Below are 22,644 nucleotides of genomic sequence, written 5' to 3'. Positions count from 1 at the left end.
TATTACGTTGCATGAGTCGTGGCGAATCGGGTGGACGCGTCCCCGACTGCCGAAGGGGAACGCTTTCGCGTGCAGGTTCGAGGAAAGGAACAAACAAATCAAACAAAAAAAAACGAAGCCGTGTTTATATTTTAAAGGAAAGGAGCCAGTAAAAGATACGAAAACATCAAGGAAAACACACACTAGAAACGCGTACAACACTATAGACAAAAAGGAGAGAGTTCACCGGATACAAAGCGTCCAAGTTGGAGCGGGAAGGCCTTGCAGGTGACACAGACGCGGGTTGGCGAGTTGCGATGCGTCGCTGGCGTTGCGTCCAGGGAGGCGGTGGTAGAGAGCCAGGAGAGGAGGAACGGAGATGACGCGGGAGACGCCGACGAACTCTTGTCAGTCGCCCCCAAGAACTGGGCAGCAGCAGCAGGAGAACTGTAGCCGGGTCCTGTCGACGGCGTTCCGCAAACACCGTAGGCTTGTGCAGCCTATCCAAGGAAGCCTTGGCAGCACAGACCCGAAGTCTGACGGCTGCCACCTCGACGCTTGAATGAGGCTTAATGATCTTGAGCCGATGATTCAAGGGAAGCCTTGGCAGCTCGAACCCACCGTTCGACCGCTGCCACTTCCACGCTTGAACGGGACTCGATGGTCTTGAGTCGGTGATTCAAGGGAAGCAGACTTCGCATGGGCTCCAATATAATCATCGCAAGTACTCCCTACGACGACACAGCTGAGGCTCTCCGCTGCATAACCAAGCTGCTCCTAGGGGGCAAGTAATATCACGTCAATGCTTATGTGGCAGCGCCGGAAGACGTCGTGCGGGGCGTGATTCACGGAGTTGACCCAGGAACACCGTCCGAAGAACTTTTGGCCAACCTCCGTGTCCGAACCCAGGGAGCCGAAGTACTACAAGCTCGCATGCTGGGCCAGACCAAAACAGCGGTCATTACGTTTCGCTGCCCGATCATTCCCCGCTATGTCATATATTACGGGGGCGAGATGGCCTCGTATCCGTTCAGACCTACCCAACAAGTATGCCATGTGTCCCTGAGAATGGGGCACAGATCGGACGTCTGCCCGACCCCCAACATCAAAGTATGCCAGAATTGTGGCCAACACAACCCCGAGCAAGACCATCCCTGCACAGTAATGTGTGCTATCTGTGAGGGAAAACACCCAACGGGATCCAAGGAGTGCAAACAGCGTCTGAAGACCGACATTACTCCTCCCACCTCCTCCCTAAACACCAAAAAACAAGGCAGGCTCAGCCGAATCGACAAGTCCAAGCGAGATTTCAGGTGGTTCTCATCAGATGACGCGGAGGCCGAGTATACCGACCGCTCCAGCTACCGATCCAGATCCAGAGGGCGATCTAGTTCCCGGTCCCAGTCAAGGCCAGGAGACCTTTCCCTCCCAAAACACAAGCAAGACAAGGCGAAGCAGGAGACAAGACCAGCCAGGGCCAAGGACCTCCACCAGGGAAGAAAATGGACTCCCCCGACAAAAGGGTAAGCTGGTCTCAGGTTGCCGTCTCCCCTGCTCAAAACAATACTAATACATGCCAGGATTGCAAACAGCTACTAACAAACAGCTCAGAGCAAAAATAGCGGAGCAAAACCAACGGATACAAAGGTTAGAGGAAAAGATAAACCAACTCCTTACCTCTCGCTCAGCAACACCTAGCCCAGTACAAGCATTACCAGCCCCAGCAAGTATGGTAACTGAAGACCTTAGCAATCTACGGCCTCAGACGCAGAACACAACACCCCAAGCCTCTGTTCAATGCCCTCCCCCTGACAAAAATGTTGAACAACCCACTCTCTAACAAATTATGGTCCAAATACAGGCTCAGATGCAAGCTCTCCAACAACAAATGCAACAACAATCTCTCCAGATGCAGCAGCAATTTTCCGCTGTGCAAGAAGAATTCAATTCTAAAATCCAAGTCCTCACGCAGGGAGTCAGGAAACGCGCAGGACTGACTGCGCGTTTTTTTGTGCTTATATTTTATGTGCAGTAATAACGGTTTCAACTGGACTACGCAATCTGTTGATGTTTTGTAACTTGTTCTGTCATGCTTTTTTTATGTAAATATATGTAAATACATGCCACTCCTGCTTGGGCGCTCAGCCTGGAGTATGTTCAAAATAAATAGTAAATAAAAATAAATAACCCCCGGGCCAAAGTCCACAGAAGACACACAAGCGCGGCTGACGTCAGCGATTGTGAATCCTTTGCTAGCAGTCAAGATGGTGCCCTCCCCTAAACAAGCACAAAAGCACTTAGAAATCTGGCATTGGAATTGTAGAACTTTCAGAAATAAGGACAGTTCCTTGCTTATGTTCATTCAAAAGTCTCCTATACCCCCGGATATAATCTGTCTCCAGGAAACCCGCGTTGCTCCTTACCTTCGTGGATATTATACAATGGCACCTACGGACTCGCCGAGATTAGCTACTCTTGTGGCCAAATCGGTTACGACAGTCCCACATCAACTCCCCTTCATAGGTATTAACCATGTTCTAGTTGAAGTTCTGCCGCAAGAGAGGGGAAAGCACAGCATCTTTGTCCTAAATATCTACAGCCCTCCAAGCCGCAAGAAGGAAGATTTTCTGCCTATACTAACAGATTGCACTAGAATAGCCCAGGACAACCCCTTGGTGGTTCTGGGAGACATGAATGCAAGACACAGCTCCTGGGGCTATATAAGCGACTCTCAAAAAGGTGCTAATCTACTTGAAGCCGTGGAAATGCTTGGTTTAGGGCTCGTCACAGATACTACCTCTCCTACCAGAACAGGGAACAGTATTAGCCGAGATGCCTGCCGAGACCTCACCTTCATTAAGAACATTAATCACGCAACCTGGACTAATCTGGAGGAATCCTTCTGCAGCGACCACAACATCATAAGTCTCTCTATACCAACTGCCAGAATCAGAAGAGCTCTGGGAAATGTACACATCGCGGACTGGACAAAATTCTGAGACTGGCCACCGCCAGAAGGAGACATTAAAAATATTCAAGAGTGGACTCAACTAATCAAAGATGTCCACTCAAGCAACACTGGAACCATCCAACGGACCGTGGAAGCACCGGAAGTAGATCGCCACCTATCGCATCTATGGGAGGCTCGAAAAGGCCTCACTAAACGCTGGAAAAAGCAGCGTCTCAATAGAAAACTACAAATACGAATTGCTAAGATTACACAGCAAGCGCAAGCAGATGCTATACAACTATGCAGACAAAACTGGTCTGAGTTTTGTGCTTCCCTGAAAGGCACCCTAAGCACAGCCCAGACATGGACCACCTTAAGATGCATGCTCGACCCCAATAAGGCCAAATCAGTTACCAGCCGAACTCTTCAAACAGTTGCCCATAAGTTTCAAGGCACAGACCAAGACCTCATAACAGCCATGCATCGCAAGTACAGGGGAGACCACACCCCTCCATGCACCCTGACCTATGAAGGACAACATAATCCAAGCTTAGACGCCTCCATAACGGTATCTGAAGTTTATGCTGCAGCAAGAATAGCTCAGCGGAACACAGCACCGGGCGGAGACACGGTTACCAACGCTATAATTCGAAACCTTAGGAACCACCATCTGAAAGACCTAACAGAATACATTAACGAGGAATTATGGGAGAAAGGCCAGGTACCAGCTGAGTGGCGCCATGCTGACATCATTACGATTCCAAAGGCGGGAAACCCCCGGCAGTAGAGTCCCTCCGCCCAATCTCCTTAACCTCCTGTCTGGGCAAACTGTATGAAAGAATCATACACACCAGACTCCAGAAATATATAGAAGATAACAACTTTTACCCCTACACTATGGTGGGATTCCGAAAAGGTCTCTGTACACAAGATTCCTTCCTAAGGATTAGCGAAGAAGTGATTAATACAATACCACCCACGGAGAAAACCTTCTTTCAGCTCTGGATTTAAAAGGAGCCTTTGACAAGGTCTCCCATCAGGCTATCCTAGAGGAGCTGAGTGGTCTAAACTGCGGAGAGAGGATCTTTAACTACATCAAGGCTTTCCTCTCCAACAGAACCGCCACCATAGGCATTGGTGAAGTCCGTTCTCATCCCTTCCCCATGCCTAACAAGGGTACTCCTCAAGGGGCTATAATATCCCCCCTCCTCTTCAATATTGCCATGCTAAAGCTAGCAAGAAAGGTTCAAACGCAGCCCGACATAGGCTACACGGTCTATGCCGATGATATAACTCTATGGGTCACACATGGCTCCTTAGCCCAAAAAGAAGAAGCCCTACAAGAAGCCATACACAGGGTTGAAGAATTTGCTGCGGAAAGTGGTCTGGAATGTGCCCCGGAGAAGTCTGAGGTCATTAGACTCCATAAAGTCCCTTAGACATCCCCAGGAGAAGTTGAGCTTTTCCTGGGAGGACGCAAAATTAATGAAGTGCAGAAGATCCGGATACTGGGGCTCTGGCTTCAAAGTAACCTCAGATCCGACCATATGATCAGAACCATCAAAACAATAGTTAATCAAATCTCAAGAATGATTCGCCGCATTACCTGGCACTGCAAAGGTATGAGAGAAGAGGACACCCTTAGACTCGTCAAGGACCTAGTTCTGAGCAGGATAACATACGGCCTCCCTTACCAAAAACTGGGTACTGTGGAAACCAGAGCTATCGATACAATCATAAGAGGGGCTTAAAAAACTGCCCTCAATCTTCCAATAGCCACTTCTACAGAACGACTCCTAGATCTTGGTCTGCACAACACTTTTACCGAGCTCCAAGAAGCCCTCTTGGAAAGCCAAAAGAAACGCCTTCTAACAACCAATGCGGGAAGGACGATCCTGACTAAATTAGGGACATGGCCGGGGCTGGACACAAGAGGCAGTAAAACCTCTCTTACACTCCAAACCCGAGAAAAGATCACCGTTAGCCCAATCCCACGTCACATGCATCATGCTCATCAGCAAGGCAGACGACAAGCGATAGCATAGGCACTTCAGAAACACCTAGAAAGCGACCGTAAAGCCGTTTACGTAGACATTGGGGCCTACCCCAGGCCGGAAAAGTTCTCAGTCGCTGCGATTGACCACCAACTAAAACCGGCTCTCCAAGCTTCTATCTATGCAGAAAAACCCTCCTCTGCAGAGGCTCTGACAATAGCTATCGCCATCGAACATACAGACCAAACAGGAGAGGGCTCCCACGTTATAACAGACTCCCAACAAGCCTGCCGAGACTTTCTTAATGGCAGGCTTCCCTCAAGAGCAACACAGCTACTTGGCAATCTCAGCCAAACACACAGACTAACATGGACAGCTGGTCACGAAGGACTAGCTGGAAATGAGGTAGCCAACGATCGATCTAGCCCGAGATTTAACCAACCGGGCGGATCCTCATCCCTACCCCACGCCCATGCCTAGCACCTATGGTGAGAGATTAGAACATATTCGGCTGGAGCGCAGAAAGTACCCACCCCCTCATATAAAACTAGACTCCTCCGCAGCCATAGACTGGAGGAAAATTCAGACCAACACTTTCCCTAACTTGTTCCTCCTACACAAGATTAGCCCCGCTCAATATCAGAATACATGCCCTTGGTGTGGAGCTCGCTCTACGCTCTACCACATATCGTGGGAATGCACAACGAAAACAAAACACTTAACTGTATCCAACCCGAAATATGAGCAGTTGGAGGTGGCCCTGACCAGCGAGACTCTGGATCAGCAAAATAAGTTGGTTCAGCAAGTCCGTCAGTCAGCTAAATCCAGTGGCGCCTTGGACTAGGGGTGCCACCCAAGTTGCTCGAGCAACCTTCCTCGATTCAAATAAAAGTTTTTTCTCTCTCTCTCTCACCGACAGCACGGACCCAAACGTCCGACAGCTGTCGCTTCCACGCTTGAACGACTAGACTTGTGCTGCGGTGTCTTCCTCAACACCTCGGTTTTCTGACACGTAGCTCTACGTTCCTCGTGTGTGCCTCGCGCACACCGCTCCCACACGCACCCGCGCAACGCGGGGCTGGCACGCACGGCGCTCCGATGTCCGAAGCACCACTGTCGACACGCCGCGTTTCATGAAACCGTCGAAAGTGTGGCGTGCACATCACATATGCCCCCCCCCCCTCCCCTTCGGAAAAGTTTTTTCACAGAAAAAACTGCCGTGTTGTGTGCAGAAAAAAATGCACACAACACTTCTGTTCATATAATGAACAGACAAGTTAGATTTCGTCGAAGTCCACGAAGGCACTGTACACTGTCACACATGGAGGCACATGGAAACGCTTACACAGGGAACATGGGGTCAAACACTATACATCTGGCAAACGCAAAATGAAAACTATACAAAACATCAGAGATAAACTTTAAACACGTCTATACCATACAAGTGAATATGTACACACCGAACAATCCATAACCGGAAAACGAAGGCCGAAGAAAAACAAACCATAAGCTCTACCATACTGCGTTTACAGAAGTTACAAACACTGGATTACAAAGCACTGTACATTGGGCATCACCCTCCGGCGATTTACAAATGAGATCTTACACCACAGACTCTTCCCCGGTCAAATGGGGTGTCGATAAGAGGCATGCGTCCCAACGGGGCCTTCCCTCCTTTGCCCTTCGGGAACGTCCTCTGGCAGGTGTCGCACGACCTGACATACCTTTTAATATCCTCCTGCACTCCCTCTAGGACATTCATGTGTTGTGCGTCTGCAAGATTGTCGCGGAAAAGTCCGACAACCACCTTATCCTCAGCTGGTTCAAGCATACTTGCTGTTGTGTACATCGCTTCAGGCGCCGCGCACTCTGGTTGAACGCAACAGGACAACTGGTTTTGTTTTTCTTGCTTTCTTGAGCAAGAACTTACTTCATGTCCTGTTTTCCGGCAATAAAACTGCTTTGGCTTTGAGCGACAGTCGGCAGCCATATGTCCTAGACGATTACAAATCAGGCACCTCACTGGCTGTCTATTTGATGTAGGATCCTTCTCTTTCGGAACGCCCATCTCGAAAGGATCTTTGAACTCAGACAGGTTTAGCAGAGTGGTTTGTTGGGCGAGTTGGTTTGCCATATTGTCCGTGTCTTTTAAGCGCAGGTATATTTCAATCAGACAGGTTTCTTTGCCGCTGGGCCTCTAGAAAGTTGTCTGCTGCCTCAGCCATTTTGTCCAGCGTCTTGCATTCTCTTTCTCGCAGGAAAATCTCTAGACGAGTATGGCAGTTCCTCATGAACTGTTCGGCCACCACCAAGTCACGTAGATCATTGTCCTTCGCGGCCGTTCCCGACATCTCGACCATCGATCGAAAAGACTGAGCAAGCGCGCTGCGTATTGCTTCCGCGTTTCTTTATCCAGCGGCTTACTCTCACGAAACCTTTCGCGATAACCCTCTGCTGTGAGCCGAAAATGTTGGAGCAGGGCTAGCTTTGCCAAATCATAATCCATTGAGTCTGCGGGAGATAATCGTCCGAACACGCGGAGAGCCTCCCCAGTCAAAGACATATTGAATGCTGTAGCCCATTTTTCCTTAGGACAGATGTGTCCTTCTGCGATACGCTCAAAACGTTTGAGGTATGCATCTAAGTTATCCCGGCGATCATCGAACGGCGGGATCAACTTGTGTGGTGGTGGTGAAGAGCATTTATTTAGTAATTTACAGAGAGGTGCTCGGAGAGAGGCCCCTAATGGGTGTCACCCCTTACAATACTAGGCGGAGTCCCTCATTCCGGGATCCCGTTGGTCGAGACCGCTACACAAGTCCGCCGAACTAGGGCCTGTTGGGCCGATAGTTCCTGACAGCTGAGCAGGGCCGCCTCCCAGTCCTCTCGGGTAGAGGAAGGGGTGATTGGGGGGAGAGAAGGATTTTTTCTGCATGCCCAAACCATGTGGAAGGTGTCGGCCACCTCCCCACAGAATGAGCAGCGGCCGTCAAAAGAAGGATTAAAGTGTTTGAGAACCGCCGGGCACAGCAGGGTGTTTGTAAAGAGCCTGAGGAGAATTCGTTCGCCAGCTTTACCCAGTCCATTCATAGGAACAGGGTATCGCCGGTGTTCGGCACGATAGTGCTCAGTAATTTCTTTAAAAGAAAGGAGAGGGCTGTGATCTGGGTTAAGCTCCTCCCAAGGGACGCCTGGTGCCCGATGAGTGAGTGCGCGAGCTGCCTCATGGGCGGCTTCGTTACCTGGCATGCCTTGGTGGCCGGGGACTCATATGATTGAGCGATGAGTTGGATCGCCGTCGCGAGTACTGCGGTGTAAAATTTGTTGAGCGAGTGGAGTGATCCAACCGAACTCAAAGTTACGACAGGCTCCGCGAGAGTCTGTGAGGGTAAATTTAGAGTCGGGATGGGAGGCTGCGAGGGCGATCGCCACCTTCTCCGCATGCGTTGAGTCGGACGCTCTGAACGAGAGGCCGTCCACCTGTTTTCCCTCGTGTATGACTGCAGCCGTGTACCATTCCCCCCTGGAGCTGTAGGGGCCTGCAATGTCGCCGTAGAAGACGTGTTTCTTTGAGCCATAGTGGCGGCGCAGGGCATTCGCCCGCGCCTGGCGCAGGCCATTATGGTCCTCCTTGTTCATATTGGTCGGAAGGGGTCGAACGTAGAGGGCGCTTCTCCACAGTTCTGGCACTCGAACCCGTTCCATGGTATGGTGATCATGTCTGATATGTAACCGGTCCAAGAGGCGGTGACCGGACATGGTCTGGGCGAGACGTGTGTGTTGGTTGACGAGATGCGCCTCGCGGAGTTCTAGATAGGTGTTCACCACCCCCAACGCGAGGAGTCGCGCGTTGGAAGTGGATATTGGGAGGTCGAGGACTCTCTTGAAAATTTTGTGGAGTACAATCTTCAAGTGATCTTCGTCATGTTTCCGTAAGCGGAGGTAAGGAGTCGAGTACAGTACTCGACTAGTTACGAAGGCATGCGCGAGCCGCATCGCATCCTTACTTCGCAACCCTCCTCGCTTGTTGGAAACGCGGCGAACCATTCGGCCCACCTGGTCGCCGACTTTGCGGAGTTTGGCAAGAGTTGTGTCTGCCTTACGATGTTGATTAATGAAAAGAGCGAGTATTCGTAGCTCCTTCGCTTCACGGATGGGGCCGCTTGCGAGAGAAAGCTGAACGGAGATTTTGCATTTCGGAGAAGATCGAATATGCACAAATTCAGACTTGGACGGGGAGCACTGGAGGCCGCAGTACGTGGCATAGTGGTCAACTATGCTCGCCGCTGCTTGCAGGCATTCCTCCATCTCTCCTATGTTTCCTGTAGTGGCCCAGCTGGTGATGTCATCGGCGTACAGCGCATGCTGAACACCGCCGACAGCCGCCAGCTGTGCCGTGAGGTACATCATAGCAATGTTAAAGAGAAGCGGGGACAACACAGCGCCTTGTGGTGTGCCCCGCTTTCCCATCTCAAACGGGCCGTACTCGGTCTCTTGTATACGTATATAGGCCAAGCGGTCTGTTCAGACATCTTTGATGTAATTGAATGTACGAGGACCACAGTTGGTCTCGCTAAGGTGCTTTAGTATGACGCCTTGTTTTACAATGTCAAACGCAGACTTGAGATCGAGTGCTAGGACTATTTTGTCGTTGTGTGGGTGTTCTATGGGTTCGAGAACCTCGTGATGAAGCTGTAAGAGGATGTCTTGTGCGGACTTACTGGGTCGGAAACCGAACATGGTGTCGGCAAAGGAGCTCTTGCTCTCGAGATATTCTGAGAGGCGGTCACGGACCATCGTTTCCATCAGTTTTCCTACGCATGAAGTGAGGGAGATGGGCCGGAGGTTGTCTGTGTTTACCGGTTTCCCCGCCTTTGGGATAAAAGTTACCAATGATGTCTTCCAATCCGGTGGCAACTAAGCGTCCCCGGTCCAAATGGCGTTAATATATTCGAGTAGGGTTTCGTATGCCCGATCAGGAAGGTTCGCCAATAATTTGACTGTGACCTTATCCCTCCCGGGCGCCGTCCCCCTGCGCATTTTGGCAAGAACCTCGCGAAGGTCGTGAAGCTGGAAAAGTTGATCCAGGTCCGGATTATCGCAGCCTGCATACGAATAATCCTGCCTGCGCTGGTTTTGATCCTGATTGAGGTATTGTGAGCGCAAGGTGTTCGCTAGCTGCTTCGTGTTTCCTTGAAAGTTGTGTATCGCGCGATTGATGTGTTTCTGGGTCTCCGAGCGTGTTTGTGTGGGGTCTATGAGACTCCTGAAGAGCCGCCAGGTGTTGCGGCTGGACATCTGTCTTGCTGCGCTGTTGCATCGATCTACCCAGTTAGTGTCTGCGAGCTGGACAGCATACTCGGCAGCTTGCTGGGTGAGGTCAGAGATGCGAGTGCGGAGTTTACGATTGTGTTTCTGCCGCCGCCATCGCTTAGTGAGGCTGCGGCGAGCTTCCCAGAGGTGCCTAGGTGGTTATACACGTCAGGTGCACGCTCCGTAAGCTGGATATGCTTTTCTTGTGAACGGAGTGTTTGCATGAGTCCGTGTGCCCAAGTGGAGTTGTCCTGTTCCATGAGAGAAGTTACTGGGAGGGCCTGGCGGAAAGCGTTCCAGTCGGGAAGTTGGCTTGCGCAAGGGGGCGACGTAAGGGCCGAGTGTAAATGACAGTGTTCAATATGCAGGGGTCGCTACCGAGGGTGCCCTCGGTGTTGATCCACTCTGCGTGTTGGATGTGTTTCACGAGGGTAAGGTCGGGGCAGGTGTCCCGAGTGACGGAGTTCCCTACACGTGTTGGGTGGACCGGGTCGGTTAGAAGAGTGATGCCCAGCGTAGATATAAGTTCCGCCAACTTACGACCACGGGTCTCTTCCTTGCTATAACCCCACATGAGACAGGGCGCGTTAAAATCGCCCACTATCATGAGGGGGTCACGACCCGCGATCCTTAGCGCTGCGCTAAAGATGTTAGAAAAAGTGATGTTTTTGAGTTTCGGGGGGCAGTAGATATTAAGTATGTGTTCGGGGCTATCTGTTCGCCGCAGGGGGAGGACAGAGACCATCACGTACGAATATTCCAGATTTAGGTTGAGATCAACCTCCTGCGCTGTGTAACCCTTATGGACTAGGATACAGGTGAACGGGTCTCGTTGAAAAGTGTTATAGCCCGTGAGCTTAACCGCATCTCCGGTTTCTTGCAACGCAAGGACTGCGGCGGGGTGTTCGAGGTTGTCAATGTACGCCCTTAAGTGGGCGTGTTTGGTCCTGTTTTTGAAACCCCGACAATTCCATTGCACAAGAGAAAAAACTTGCTGTCTTTGCGGGGGGCGGCGCCCTTTAGGGTGTTGGTTGGGAGGGGACGCAGCCATGTTGATTTGAAGGGAGACTGCCTTGGAGAGCCGGCACAGGTTCCGTCACCTGCGGCTGGATCGGTTCCGGCTCTTCCTTGAGTTCGGTCAGATCGATGGGGGTGGTGGTGGTGAAAACATTTATTACGAATGAACAGGAGGTATGTTTGGATCAGCCCGTAAGGGACCGATCCTTACAAACACTAGGTGGCGGTCCCTAGTATGGGACCCCAGTGGCGGTTGCCGCCGCCCGGGCGCGCCCGACTAAGGCTTGTTGGGCCTGTAAGTCGTGGCAGCCGAGCAGGGCCGCCTCCCAGTCCTCCCGGGTTGGGTTGGGGATGGGGGGAATAGCGGGGTTGGAGGGGCAGGCCCACACCATGTGATAGGTGTCAGAAGACACTGCACTACAGTGTGGGCAGCTGCCGCTAAAGGAGGGGTCAAAATATTTTAGCGCTGTCGGGCACAGCAATGTATTGGTGAGAAGGCGGAGAAGGAGCCGCTCATCCGCCTTCTTCAGGCCTTTACATGGGCTAGGTTAAAGGCGATGACAATTTTGATAACATGTTGTAATATCTTTGAATGTATATACCGGATTAAAATCGGGTTCCTGATCGGATGGGGAGGAGAAAACAGCCCGGTGAGAGAGCGCGCGGGCGGCTGCATCTGCTGCCTCTGGGAACGGTTGAATATTGATGGGCGGTTTGCGTCTTTGAGGGGCCCCATTCGGCGTAGAAGCCTGGGGTTTGACTCCAGCCACGTCTTAATATTGGCCGTCACGGTGGCCGTAACCGTGGCCGTGACTGACTTGAACAGGTTTTCTTGAATTTGGCCGAAATTTGACATCTGAGTCGCTAGTGCGGCAAGGCCGTTTTCGAGGGCGGTGAAACGCGTGTCAGAGCTAGATGGTGTCGGGTCCACCGGCACTTGTTACATCGGTTCCGGAGCTACCTGGGAAATAGGCGGGGAGGACCGAACCGTTTCTAGAGCATGAATTTTGGCCTGGAGTTGAGCATTTTGAGCTCGGAGAGTCTCGAGCTCACGGCGGAGGTCCGCAACCTCAGAGTTAAGGGGGGGGGGGGGGAGGAGGAGGAAGGGTTGGTGGGGAAGAAGGTAGGGGAATGCGGGGGGACGGAGGAGGCCCGTCTCGGCTGTCTACCTTTGGCTGTGATGTCTTCTTTGGCGTGCCAAGCGGACGGCCCTCGAGAGGCGGAAAATCCCCGTTCTGGAATACGGGTGCGCCTGGATCACGTGACGACTTTTGGCTTGTTGATGGAGGGGACTTGGAGACACGCCCGGGCAACGCGCCCGCCGGTGGCGCTGGTCCGGATGTGCCTTGCACCAGCTTGTTGCCAGGCGGGGGAACTTTTGGAGTGGTGTCAGTTCCCGGGGGCACTGCACACTGACGTTGCTTTCGTTGACCGGTTGGGTTTCCCGGTCGTTGCAGCCGCCGGAATTTTGCCTTGCAGTCTTGCGAGCCCGTAAGGTGGCCGCCACCACAGACGATGCAGGAAGGGGTGCACTCGTGGGTCTCCAAGTTACTGTCTTCGAGGACTGCGACCGTTTGGCCGCAGTGTCCGCAGCGATTGCGTTGAGGATCCGGGCATAAGTCCACACGGTGGCCGATGGTGCCGCATCGGAAACACGCGGGAATAGTCCGCTTGTATTCGCGTACCAAGGTCACCACACTGTTATAGTGCACGTAACGTAGCACTTTATGCCCCACGAAGGTGAGCAGAGCAATCGTCGACTTCCCCAGCTTGCGGATGAAGGCTATCTCTCCTCCGCGCCACTGGACTTTCGATTTCAGGGTGGTAGAAGTTTCCTGCTCATGGACGGTAATGATCCCCCTGCAGACTTCACCGTTGACTTTGGTGTGACCGACCATCGGGATGGCGCCTTTGGAAGCTTTCAGAGGAAATTCACGAGCGAGCGCGTTCGCCTCGTTCACGTCTTGAGTGGGGGCGATAACGATATTCTGGTCCCAAATGGGCCAGATACTAAGAGTGTCCACCGAGGAGGCATTAACATAGGCGGAGAGCAAAGCACCAAGCTCACCGTTCTGCAGAACAGTCTTCAGGGAGGCCGTCATTCTGGGCTTGATGACGATCGTGAAGTCTCCTTTGCGAAGTCGAGGCATAGCGGCAGGCCGCCATTTCGTCGATCCCGCTGTTGGCGAGAGCTGATGGTTGGAACTTGAAGTATTTGGATGCACAGAAGCAGGCGCACTCACGGAGGGTCTGTTCACTGCCGAGGTGTTCAGGCGCGGCTGGCGTTTGCGAAGTGCTACCAAAGAGAAGAGGCCTTCATCCACAATCTCCTGCGTCGGAGTGGAGGTTTCAGAAGAAGACGGGGCTTTTGCGACGAATTCTGTCCATGCCATCGTCTCGGGATCGTACCCGCGGCGAGCGGAGGCCGCCATGGCGTCCGCGGAGAACGCTGGAGACTGGCTGCTTGGCTTTAGGCCTGGCTGGGGCTCCCACGGGATGAAGACATGAATGGGCCTAAAAGGCCCAAAAATTGGCCCACCCGGTCGAGAGCGATGTCTTCGGGTGCCGGTGATGTTAACCGTCGAGGGCCCCGGTGCAGGTTCTCGACTGCCTCCACCAGCTTCTGCGAGCCTTAATTGGAGCTTCCATCTGCGTTCTTCAGCCTCTGCCAGTGACTTTGCGTGCTCGCGTTGGGCTTCTGCTTGGGCCTTTTCGTGCTCGCGTTCTGCTGCACGTGCAGCGAGTTCGGCTTCACGTGCAGCACGTTCCTTCTCCTGCTCAGCGGAAACCCACGAACGCAGTTCGGCATCTCTCAACCCCATCTTTTCGCCTAATTCAACCAACTCCTTTAGTGTTGCCATCGTTTCTTTTTACAGACTAAATAAAGGAAAGAGAGAAAAAAAACACGGCTTCGTCCTGTCGTGCGGACGCCATATTGTCGCGAATCGGGTGGACGCGTCCCCGACTGCTGAAGGGGAACGCTTTCGCGTGGAGGTTCGAGGAAAGGAACAAAGAAATCAAACAAAACAAAATGAAGCCGTGTTTATATTTTAAAGGAAAGGTGCCAGTAAAAGATACGAAAACATGAAGGAAAACACACACTAGAAACGCGTACAACACTAGAGACAAAAAGGAGAGAGTTCAACGGATACAAAGCGTCCCAGTTGGAGCGGGAAGGCCTTGCAGGTGACAAAGACACGGGTTGGCGAGTTGCGATGCGTCGCTGGCGTTGTATCCAGGGAGGCGGTGGTAGAGAGCCAGGAGAGGAGGAACGGAGATGACACGGGAGACGCCGACGAACTCTTGTCAGTCGCCCCCAAGAACTGGGCAGCAGCAGGGAGAACTGTAGCCGGGTCCTGTCGACGGCGTTCCGCAAACACCGTAGGCTTGTGCAGCCTATCCAAGGAAGTCTTGGCAGCACAGACTCGAAGTCTGATGGCTGCCACCTCGACGCTTGAATGAGGCTTAATGGTCTTGAGTCGATGATTCAAGGGAAGCCTTGGCAGCTCGAACCCAACTTTCGACCGCTGCCACTTCCACGCTTGAACTGGACTCGATGGTCTTGAGCACGGTGTAGTCTTGAGTCGGTGATTCAAGGGAACTCACCGACAGCACGGACCGAAACGTCCTACAGCTGTCGCTTCCACGCTTGAACGATTAGACTTGTGCTGCGGTGTCTTCCTCAACACCTCGGTTTTCTGACACGTAGCTCTACGCTCCTCGTGCCTGCCTCGCGCACACCACTAGCACGCGCACGCGCGCAACGCGGGGCTGGCACGCACGGCGCTCCGATGTCCGAAGCACCACTGTCGACACGCCGCGTTTCATGAAACCGTCGACAGTGTGGTGTGCACATCACAGGTCATTAGACTACACATTTAGCCACCGTTTCGAGCGCCTTAATTAGGGCGAAAATAAACTATACAAGCATTGCATGAGAGCATTTTATCGGTAGCGAGTCGGAAGAGCTCTAATTCTTTGTTGCTTGGATTTTCTGGCACAAGCCGTACAAACAGAATATTTCCAACCATAAACACTTGCGCTGTAATGAAGCGCTTGGAAATTTTTTATCTAGACGAGGCACCACGCACCATAACTTTTTCGCATGCATGCTTCTTTCGGACGCTGATTTTAGTCAGTTATGAGATTCCTGTTGGTCACATTAAGTCGTGCATTAGCGTTTGTCATAGCAGCATGTTTGGTAAGCAAGCCTCGAGCAGTAGTGAGCAGATGCGCCTAAAATACGGCCAACTGACCGAAATATTCGAGGTAATGTTGCAAAAATCTGTTAAATCTGACCAAAAGACAATACATTCAAATACATGCACACCCCCCCCCCCCCCATATGCACAGATGCGCTACAGAACAGTACCACCTTCAACAAGGGAAAGCTTTGGGCCAGTTGGCCTGACATGTTGGAGAGGAGGAATAACCGCGAACTTGACAGGACTCAAGAACGAGAACCGCTCGTCCTGTCCTCTTCTCGTTCTTCAGTCCTGTCAAGTTCGCGGTTATTCCTCCTCTCCAACAGTACCACCTTGTTTGTCTATAATATACAAGGAGTGTGTTCGAAATAGGCCTTCCAAAAGTAACCTGCTCCAAACTATGTGCACATATTTTTTCTATTTTGTTCAGTCACAACCGTCATAAATTTTCAGTAAGTATAGCGTTTTGAACAGACGCTCACAAGTAGCGTTTTACCGTGGGAGGCAGCAGCAAGTTTCAGCGGGGAATGAGCACTACTGTGACATTATTTGCTTGTTAAAGAAATACTGCACGCTGAAAGTAGGGCAGGTAGTGACCGCTGATCCGGATCATGAGAGGGAAATAACTAGAAGAATAAGAATTGGGTGGACCGCACATGGCAGGGTCTCTCAGTTCGTGAATGGCAGTTTACCAATATTCCTCAAGAGAAAAGTATACAACAGCTCTACCTCACCGGTGCTCGTACATGGGGCAGAAACGTAGAGGCTAACAAAGAAGGTTCAGCTTAAGTTAAGGACAACGCAGGGAGCTATGGAAAGAAAAATGATAGGTGTAACGTTAAGGGATGGAAAGCGGGCGGAGTGGGTGAGAGAACAAACGCGGGTTAATGACACACTATTTGAAATCAAGAGGAAGAAGTGGGCTTGGGCAGGGCATGTAGTGCGAAGGCAAGATAACCGCTGGTTCTTAAGAATAACGGAGTGGATTCCAAGAGAAGGCAAGCATAGCAGGGGGTGGCAGTAAGTTAGGTGGGCAGATGAGATTAAGAAATTTGCCGCAATATGGAGGCCGCAACTGGAGAAGGACAGGGTTAATTGGAGTGACGTGGGTGAGGCCTTTGCCCTGCAGTGGGCGTAGTCAGGCTGATGATGGTGATGATGATGAATTTAGGTTCCAGCCAGCGCTTCAGAATAGTGTTTCATTTGCCTAAACATACAACTGGCATGTATACAACTACTTCTGGGATGGCTGAGCACCCAATCTTAAAGCTCGTATAAAGCGCACTTTTTGGGTATGAAAACATTGGCCAGGTTTCCAATGTCCCATCATGCAAACAGCAGGCGCCGTTGACGAACTCATATCCTTGAGTACGGATGGCTTATGAGGTTACATTTCCCGCAAAGCTGTTTTCTGCATGCATACTCGAGAAATTACTACTTATTTTGGCGGCATACCAATATGTTTTGGTTGCTCTTTGTCAGCTACGGCTGGTACAGTAATTTTTCCTAATGCCTTTATTTCGCTCTCTTTCTTTCTGCCCTTAACTATTACTCAGGCCATCGTAATCGTCAGAATAAGCTTGCAGGTCAAGTAGAAGGTTAGAAAGAAGTATATTCAGGAGGCAAAAATGGATCTTGCCCGTGTTACATTCATGCACGACTGCTCTATAGTGGCTGCTACCATGGCCTTGAAAGCATGCAAACTGAGTACATCTTGCACGCTTGCCATGATCATGCGAAGCACGAGAACAAGTTGACCTTTTTCTCTGTCTTTTTCCTCTATGGGCGCGACTGATGATCTCTCATCAGAAGGGAGCAAGTACATGGTTCATCAACTTCATCTATTCTAGTAAGCTCGAAGCACCTTCATTGTTTCAAATTGAAATTACCGTTAAATTTGGTTTGGTTTTCTTGTGTTGAACGTCCGAAAGCGACTCAGGCCATGACAGACGCAGTGTTTATCATTAAAGATAAATTGTCTGTTACTTAGCACAAAAACGGTATAAAGATATATCTTTCCAGCAGTGCTAAGAGCACAAAATTTTGCTTCACATCTTGCCATTCTGCTGGTGCACAACAGTTAAAGTTTATTTTGAGCATGCTAGAAAAGAGACCGGGACAAACGAAATAACATGAAAACCACTAGACATGCGCCGTATTTGAAATGGTGCCGCAAACAAGAGCCTCCCCCATAGACATAATAGTTTCCTCAATGTGCATCTGCCCATTTCTTCGATCGCTTATTATTTCACGCTTTGAAGAAGACTGTGCTGTTGATTCAGGGTAACTGACGCGAGCGAATGGATGTGTAAAGTTAGTGCGAAACTAAAAACACGCTTGCTTTTGCCTCGATCTACAAAGGAAGTAGTTCGCTTTATCCGTGCAATCTTGCCTCATTTAGGTTGTAAAATTCCACCAGGATGCTAGAAAATTTGCAGAAGCCTACAATGTGGACCACGAACACAGATTTATGGTCCCAATATTGCGAGAACTTGACTCTCGTTTTTAGGATAGCGTGCAGAGGTAAACATATATTTTCGACTGTGGAGTCATCCATAGTGGGGCTTACAATGTTCACGCACCTGTGGAACCTCGTTCTTCCAGTTTGCGTGCACCAAATCTCTGCTGTTGATTTTCCTGGTGCCCACTTTCGACTGTAAAATGAAGGAAGTGTATTTTTGAAAATTTGTCAACAGATCATGTGAAGTAGCGGAATTGCCATATCAGTGAGTGGTAGCAATGCAGTACAGTTTGCCTTTTAAGTTTGACTGAGACCAGAACCTTTAAAGAGACACTACATAGAACCTTGATTAGAAGTTTCAGGTTTTTTTCCTATTTTAAAAAGCTATGTTTGAAATGTTCATTTCTAGGTATTGTTTTATTCTTTTGTTTTCTTCAAAAACAAAACCTTATGGCGCGATCCCTACTGAATGAAATTTCTGCACTTGACATGCAAATACCCTGCCTTTCATATCTGATACCTTGGCTCCAAAAAAAGTTGGCACAGTTAGCTGAATTACATCTAAGTTCAACTAGCTGAGCACTTTCATTCACAAGAAATAACCCGCGGAAGTTGCTTATCGAATCTGCAGTGAAAAAAATGTTACAGTGTACATCAAAATGTTTTTAGAGTGCTAAAAAAAGAATTCATTTAAAGCTTCAATTAAGTAACAGACTATATAGACTGGAGAAAGTATTAGCCGTTTAGATTCGGCAAAATATGTGTTGAACGTAAGTTAAGGCTGTACGTATATTTAAGCGTTGCAGTCAGTGCATGCAGCACATTCTCTGACGAAACAAAGCTCACAGAAGCGTATACCAGACCATACGGACAACACCCGGAGTAACATATCTGCTTCCGGAACTGCTAAAGCAATTGTACATGTTTTCGTAACGAACTTCATTTTTTTATAAATTTTATTTAGCTCTACATGAAGGTATTTTTTTCACTCCTTGAATGTCCGCCCTTTTTGTTGGCGCTGTAGGGCTCATCAGATTTACATAAAAAACTGCATGCAGGAATACATCCTAGGACAAGCAAAATTTTATATAAGTTTTTGCTATGTATTTAGCTCGGATTTGAATGACTGCTTGCTGGACTTACGTGACTCAATGATTCAAAAGCCCGGTGGATTAATCTCGTCTACGACACGGTATTTTTTTGACATCTAATTCCGAAACATATGGTGCTCCCTGCGAATTCAGCGGATGCAAGAGAACCAACTGTTTCCGCGATATTTCGAACTTTTCTAATAAGACATCATTGAGAAAGCTTGACACCTTAAGGGCTTTCAACGGCCTGTACCAAAGGTTTCACCTTTTCGTGTACAGTGGAGGATCGCATTGGGAAAGTTCGGTAAATTTATTGTTTCTAGACATAACATCGGCAAAGTTTAAGGTTAAAGCGTGCAGTTTAATTAGAGCATGACAGCTTTTTCTTCATGCACATCTGTGTATTTGATCTATTCCTGAATGAGGGCGCTAAAACGCTGATGACGAGAATTAATTTTTTTTTGATGCAAGGAATGCGTTTGGGCCAAGAATGTCTTAGTACAATGTACTTTTTCTATGCACAAGGTGGGGTCAAAGGCCAATTTTCTAAGTATTTCTAGGCATTTCTTTACGGATGTTATCTTGCGGCACTGCGCATGAACATGAGGTTTTAGCGCATCAGCATTTCCCCCGCGTGCGAGGGGCATGCTGAGGCCACCGATGCGGTGAGAGAGCACTAAAACGGCACAACACGAGAATAAAAACATTTTCTCCTCAGTGGACACAAAAGCTCCAGTGTATCATGAAAATTGCATTCACATCTTAAAATTTTTCTGTCGCTTGTTTAGTTTCTAAGGAGCTATCTTTAAATCAAGATCTATTAGAAGGCTGTACAGCTGCTACTGCCTAGTTCGTAATAGCTTGCGATGTTTTGTTAAAACCCACCAAGCGATTTAGTATTGGCTTGAAAATAAAATCCAGCCTTAATTAATGTATAACACAACGCGCAGTGTAGAGAAAACATATTAGCCTTAGCAAGAATATCAGGTAAAGATTGCTTTTTTTGAGGGAATTATGCATGACTGACCCACCAAAGTTGTAATACCTGGTTGCATGCGCAATTAAGAAGCATATAGTATAGCTCTTTGTGTATATATGTGTACTTAGTTGCTGCACACTGGCTAAATTATGTTCAATGCTGTACACTCGCATTATTTCTGGGAAGTTTGCGAGCCTTTCAATCTGTGCCTCTCAGTGCAAGCACAACATAAAAAGTTCAATGATATGGGATACAACGTAGTTCCACTTCACTTGCCACGTCCTGCCAAAAAGAAACAAAAAAGATTTCGCGTGTCCTATACGTTTCGCGTATCTATAGACATTACCCGATGACGAGGGAATATGACGTTCAGTCGTAAGTGTTTGTTGTGCGTACAGATTTCACACAGCTTTCGCTTTTTTTAAGCTTGGCTAAATGTATCGAACGCGTTTCTTCTCCTATTTTGGACTGAGAAAATGCTTACCATTGTCGTCACTTTCAATTACGTCTTCTATTCCATCGTTCTCGAAGGAATAACCAAGAGCAAGTTTGCCGTCTGCAGACTTGTGATTATGTTCGCTTTCAGTGTTAACAATGATGACAACTTCCTCATCCTGAATGCGAGATAGAAACAAGTGACTAGATATAAAGCATTCAAAAGCTATATTCTCGATGTAGTATCACTTAAAAACTTCTTTTTATATCGACAATTATCATGGCTTCTTGGTTGAATGGTGGACATCTTAAACGTTTTTTCCGAAAACAAGGCTCACGTCAACGATTTCAAATTGGGCCGGACGCTTCTTCTTATTCACGCTACTAATCCTAAGAAGGAGCTTTGGTCAAAATAATTTTGTCCCTAGCACTTACAGTTGCAATTCCCAGCAATCAGAAGTTTGTGTGTGTGTGTGTGTGTGTGTGTGTGTGTGTGTGTGTGTGTGTGTGTGTGTGTGTGTGTGTGTGTGTGTGTGTGTGTGTGTGTGTGTGTGTGTGTGTGTGTGTGTGTGTGTGTGTGTGTGTGTGTGCGTGTGCGTGTGTTGGTTTGCTGAAGCCTTCTTTGCAAGAGGCTGCCCACCTGCCCACCGGTTTGTGGGACACCTGCCGAGGTGAGTATGTATCCATGTACACCTGGCAACCTCCAGACGGCATTGGGAGCTGAGGCCAACTGTGGCGGGTGGCAGCTCAGTTAATGATTGTTCGTGAGAGGTATCTTGGCAGAGGAGTTAGGGTCTCCCGAGAGCCATTCCTGCAGCACCTGCCAACACAGTGCAGTGGCGCCTCGCTTAAGCGCTGCACCACTGCTCCAGAAATGGCATGAGGAGTCCTGAGATCTTAGAATATAAGTTAGATAATGCACTAATCCGCATACACGGGCTTAACCCCTTACAGCTATTCGAACACGTGATCCGGAGTGAAACTCGAAGTACTAGCGTACCTAGTTCCTTTATGGCACAACTAAGAAAATCGGCCATTACTTTAATTGCCACTCATAACCAGAAAAGAGTGGTTCATTTGGGCATTCAGAGTGGGCATTTCTATTTATATCTGCGTGTGTACAAACATCCGTCTTTTTTAATGACACCGACGTATGGAATGGTGGTCGCTGGTGTAATTTTGAGCGGCGTACAAAGTCAAACCAGTACTTCGCCGACTTATAAAGGAAACCCTGAGTTTTGGCATCCATCTCCTGAAAAAAAAGCGCTCGGATTTTTGTAAGGGAGTGCACACTAGTCTATTTTCTTCCAACAAAGAAAAACGGCCCATGTGGGTATTTTCTGAATTCATGTCTTATACAGCGCCAAACATGCAGGTACTCTCACCTACTTTTAGGTTTCTGCAGTGAATAGTGCCTTTGCATATTGCGGAATGATATTTGCCGACTGCCGCCACTTCTTATATCATATTCTTTTATAAGATGTCGAAATAGATATATGAAAAAAGTGAGGCTGGAAGAAGACCACGGTGAGTTTCCTAGCAAATGACTAAGAATTTTGGACCTCTCTGAACGGCGAGTCGACCCTCGAATTCTTGCTTTAGGGATCTCAACAACAGGTCATATCCTCAACCTGGAGAGCGATCTCTTGCCGATAAATAAAAACGATCACAGCAGGGTTGAGCTTGTGAAACACGAATGTTTAAACGTCCGCAATGGTATGATAGCAAAAGATGTTTCATAAACAATCGTACACGCATCTGACTGCAAGAGCGAAATGTACTGAGTATAGCACAGGCGTTCATTTTCTGCAGGCTCTTTTCCTCTCTGCTAACACAGACTCACCGAAGACGATCACAAGTGCGCGTGTACACTTCTCCGAACAGCGCTCAAAACAGCACTTTCACATCCTTCGCTAGGCTCTACACACAATCTCATCTGCCTCGGCATCCTAAAGCCAAGCTCACACACGATCATCGTAGCAATCTTATTCTCCGGCGATGCCAAATCAGACGGGGTCGAAACATCCTGACTCTTGAAAGTTATCGCACCCGCAAAGCACTGCAATGCGGTCTTTTGCACTGCTGACAGAATTTGGCGAAAAGATCCAGGTCGCACCAATTATTCGCTACATGAACACAGAACATCACCACCGCCGCAGAGAGGTCAGAGTTCCGACACTACTGACCATTTTGGGGGGTGCTATATAAGAAGGTTGCATT

The 22,644-nt window shown here is 49.2% G+C and overlaps 1 protein-coding gene across 1 annotated transcript in view; it reads right to left on the bottom strand.

Moving 5' to 3' along the window:
- The window catches only part of LOC149327426 (venom metalloproteinase antarease-like TpachMP_B), a 99,975-nt gene that overhangs the window by 77,259 nt on the left and 72 nt on the right, over positions 1-22,644 (bottom strand). The window contains exons 2-3 of the mRNA XM_089564877.1: positions 20,474-20,603; positions 18,041-18,112 (exon numbers count right to left, since the gene is read on the bottom strand). Of these exons, the coding sequence (XP_089421003.1) occupies positions 18,041-18,112; positions 20,474-20,603 (202 nt within the window). The remainder of the gene's footprint in view (positions 1-18,040; positions 18,113-20,473; positions 20,604-22,644) is intronic.

Source organism: Amblyomma mixtum, chromosome 10 (assembly GCF_055824585.1).
Source record: "Amblyomma mixtum isolate Tamu chromosome 10, ASM5582458v1, whole genome shotgun sequence".
In the NCBI taxonomy this organism is placed as follows: domain Eukaryota; kingdom Metazoa; phylum Arthropoda; class Arachnida; order Ixodida; family Ixodidae; genus Amblyomma; species Amblyomma mixtum.
This window is presented reverse-complemented; position numbering and strand designations above follow the sequence as displayed.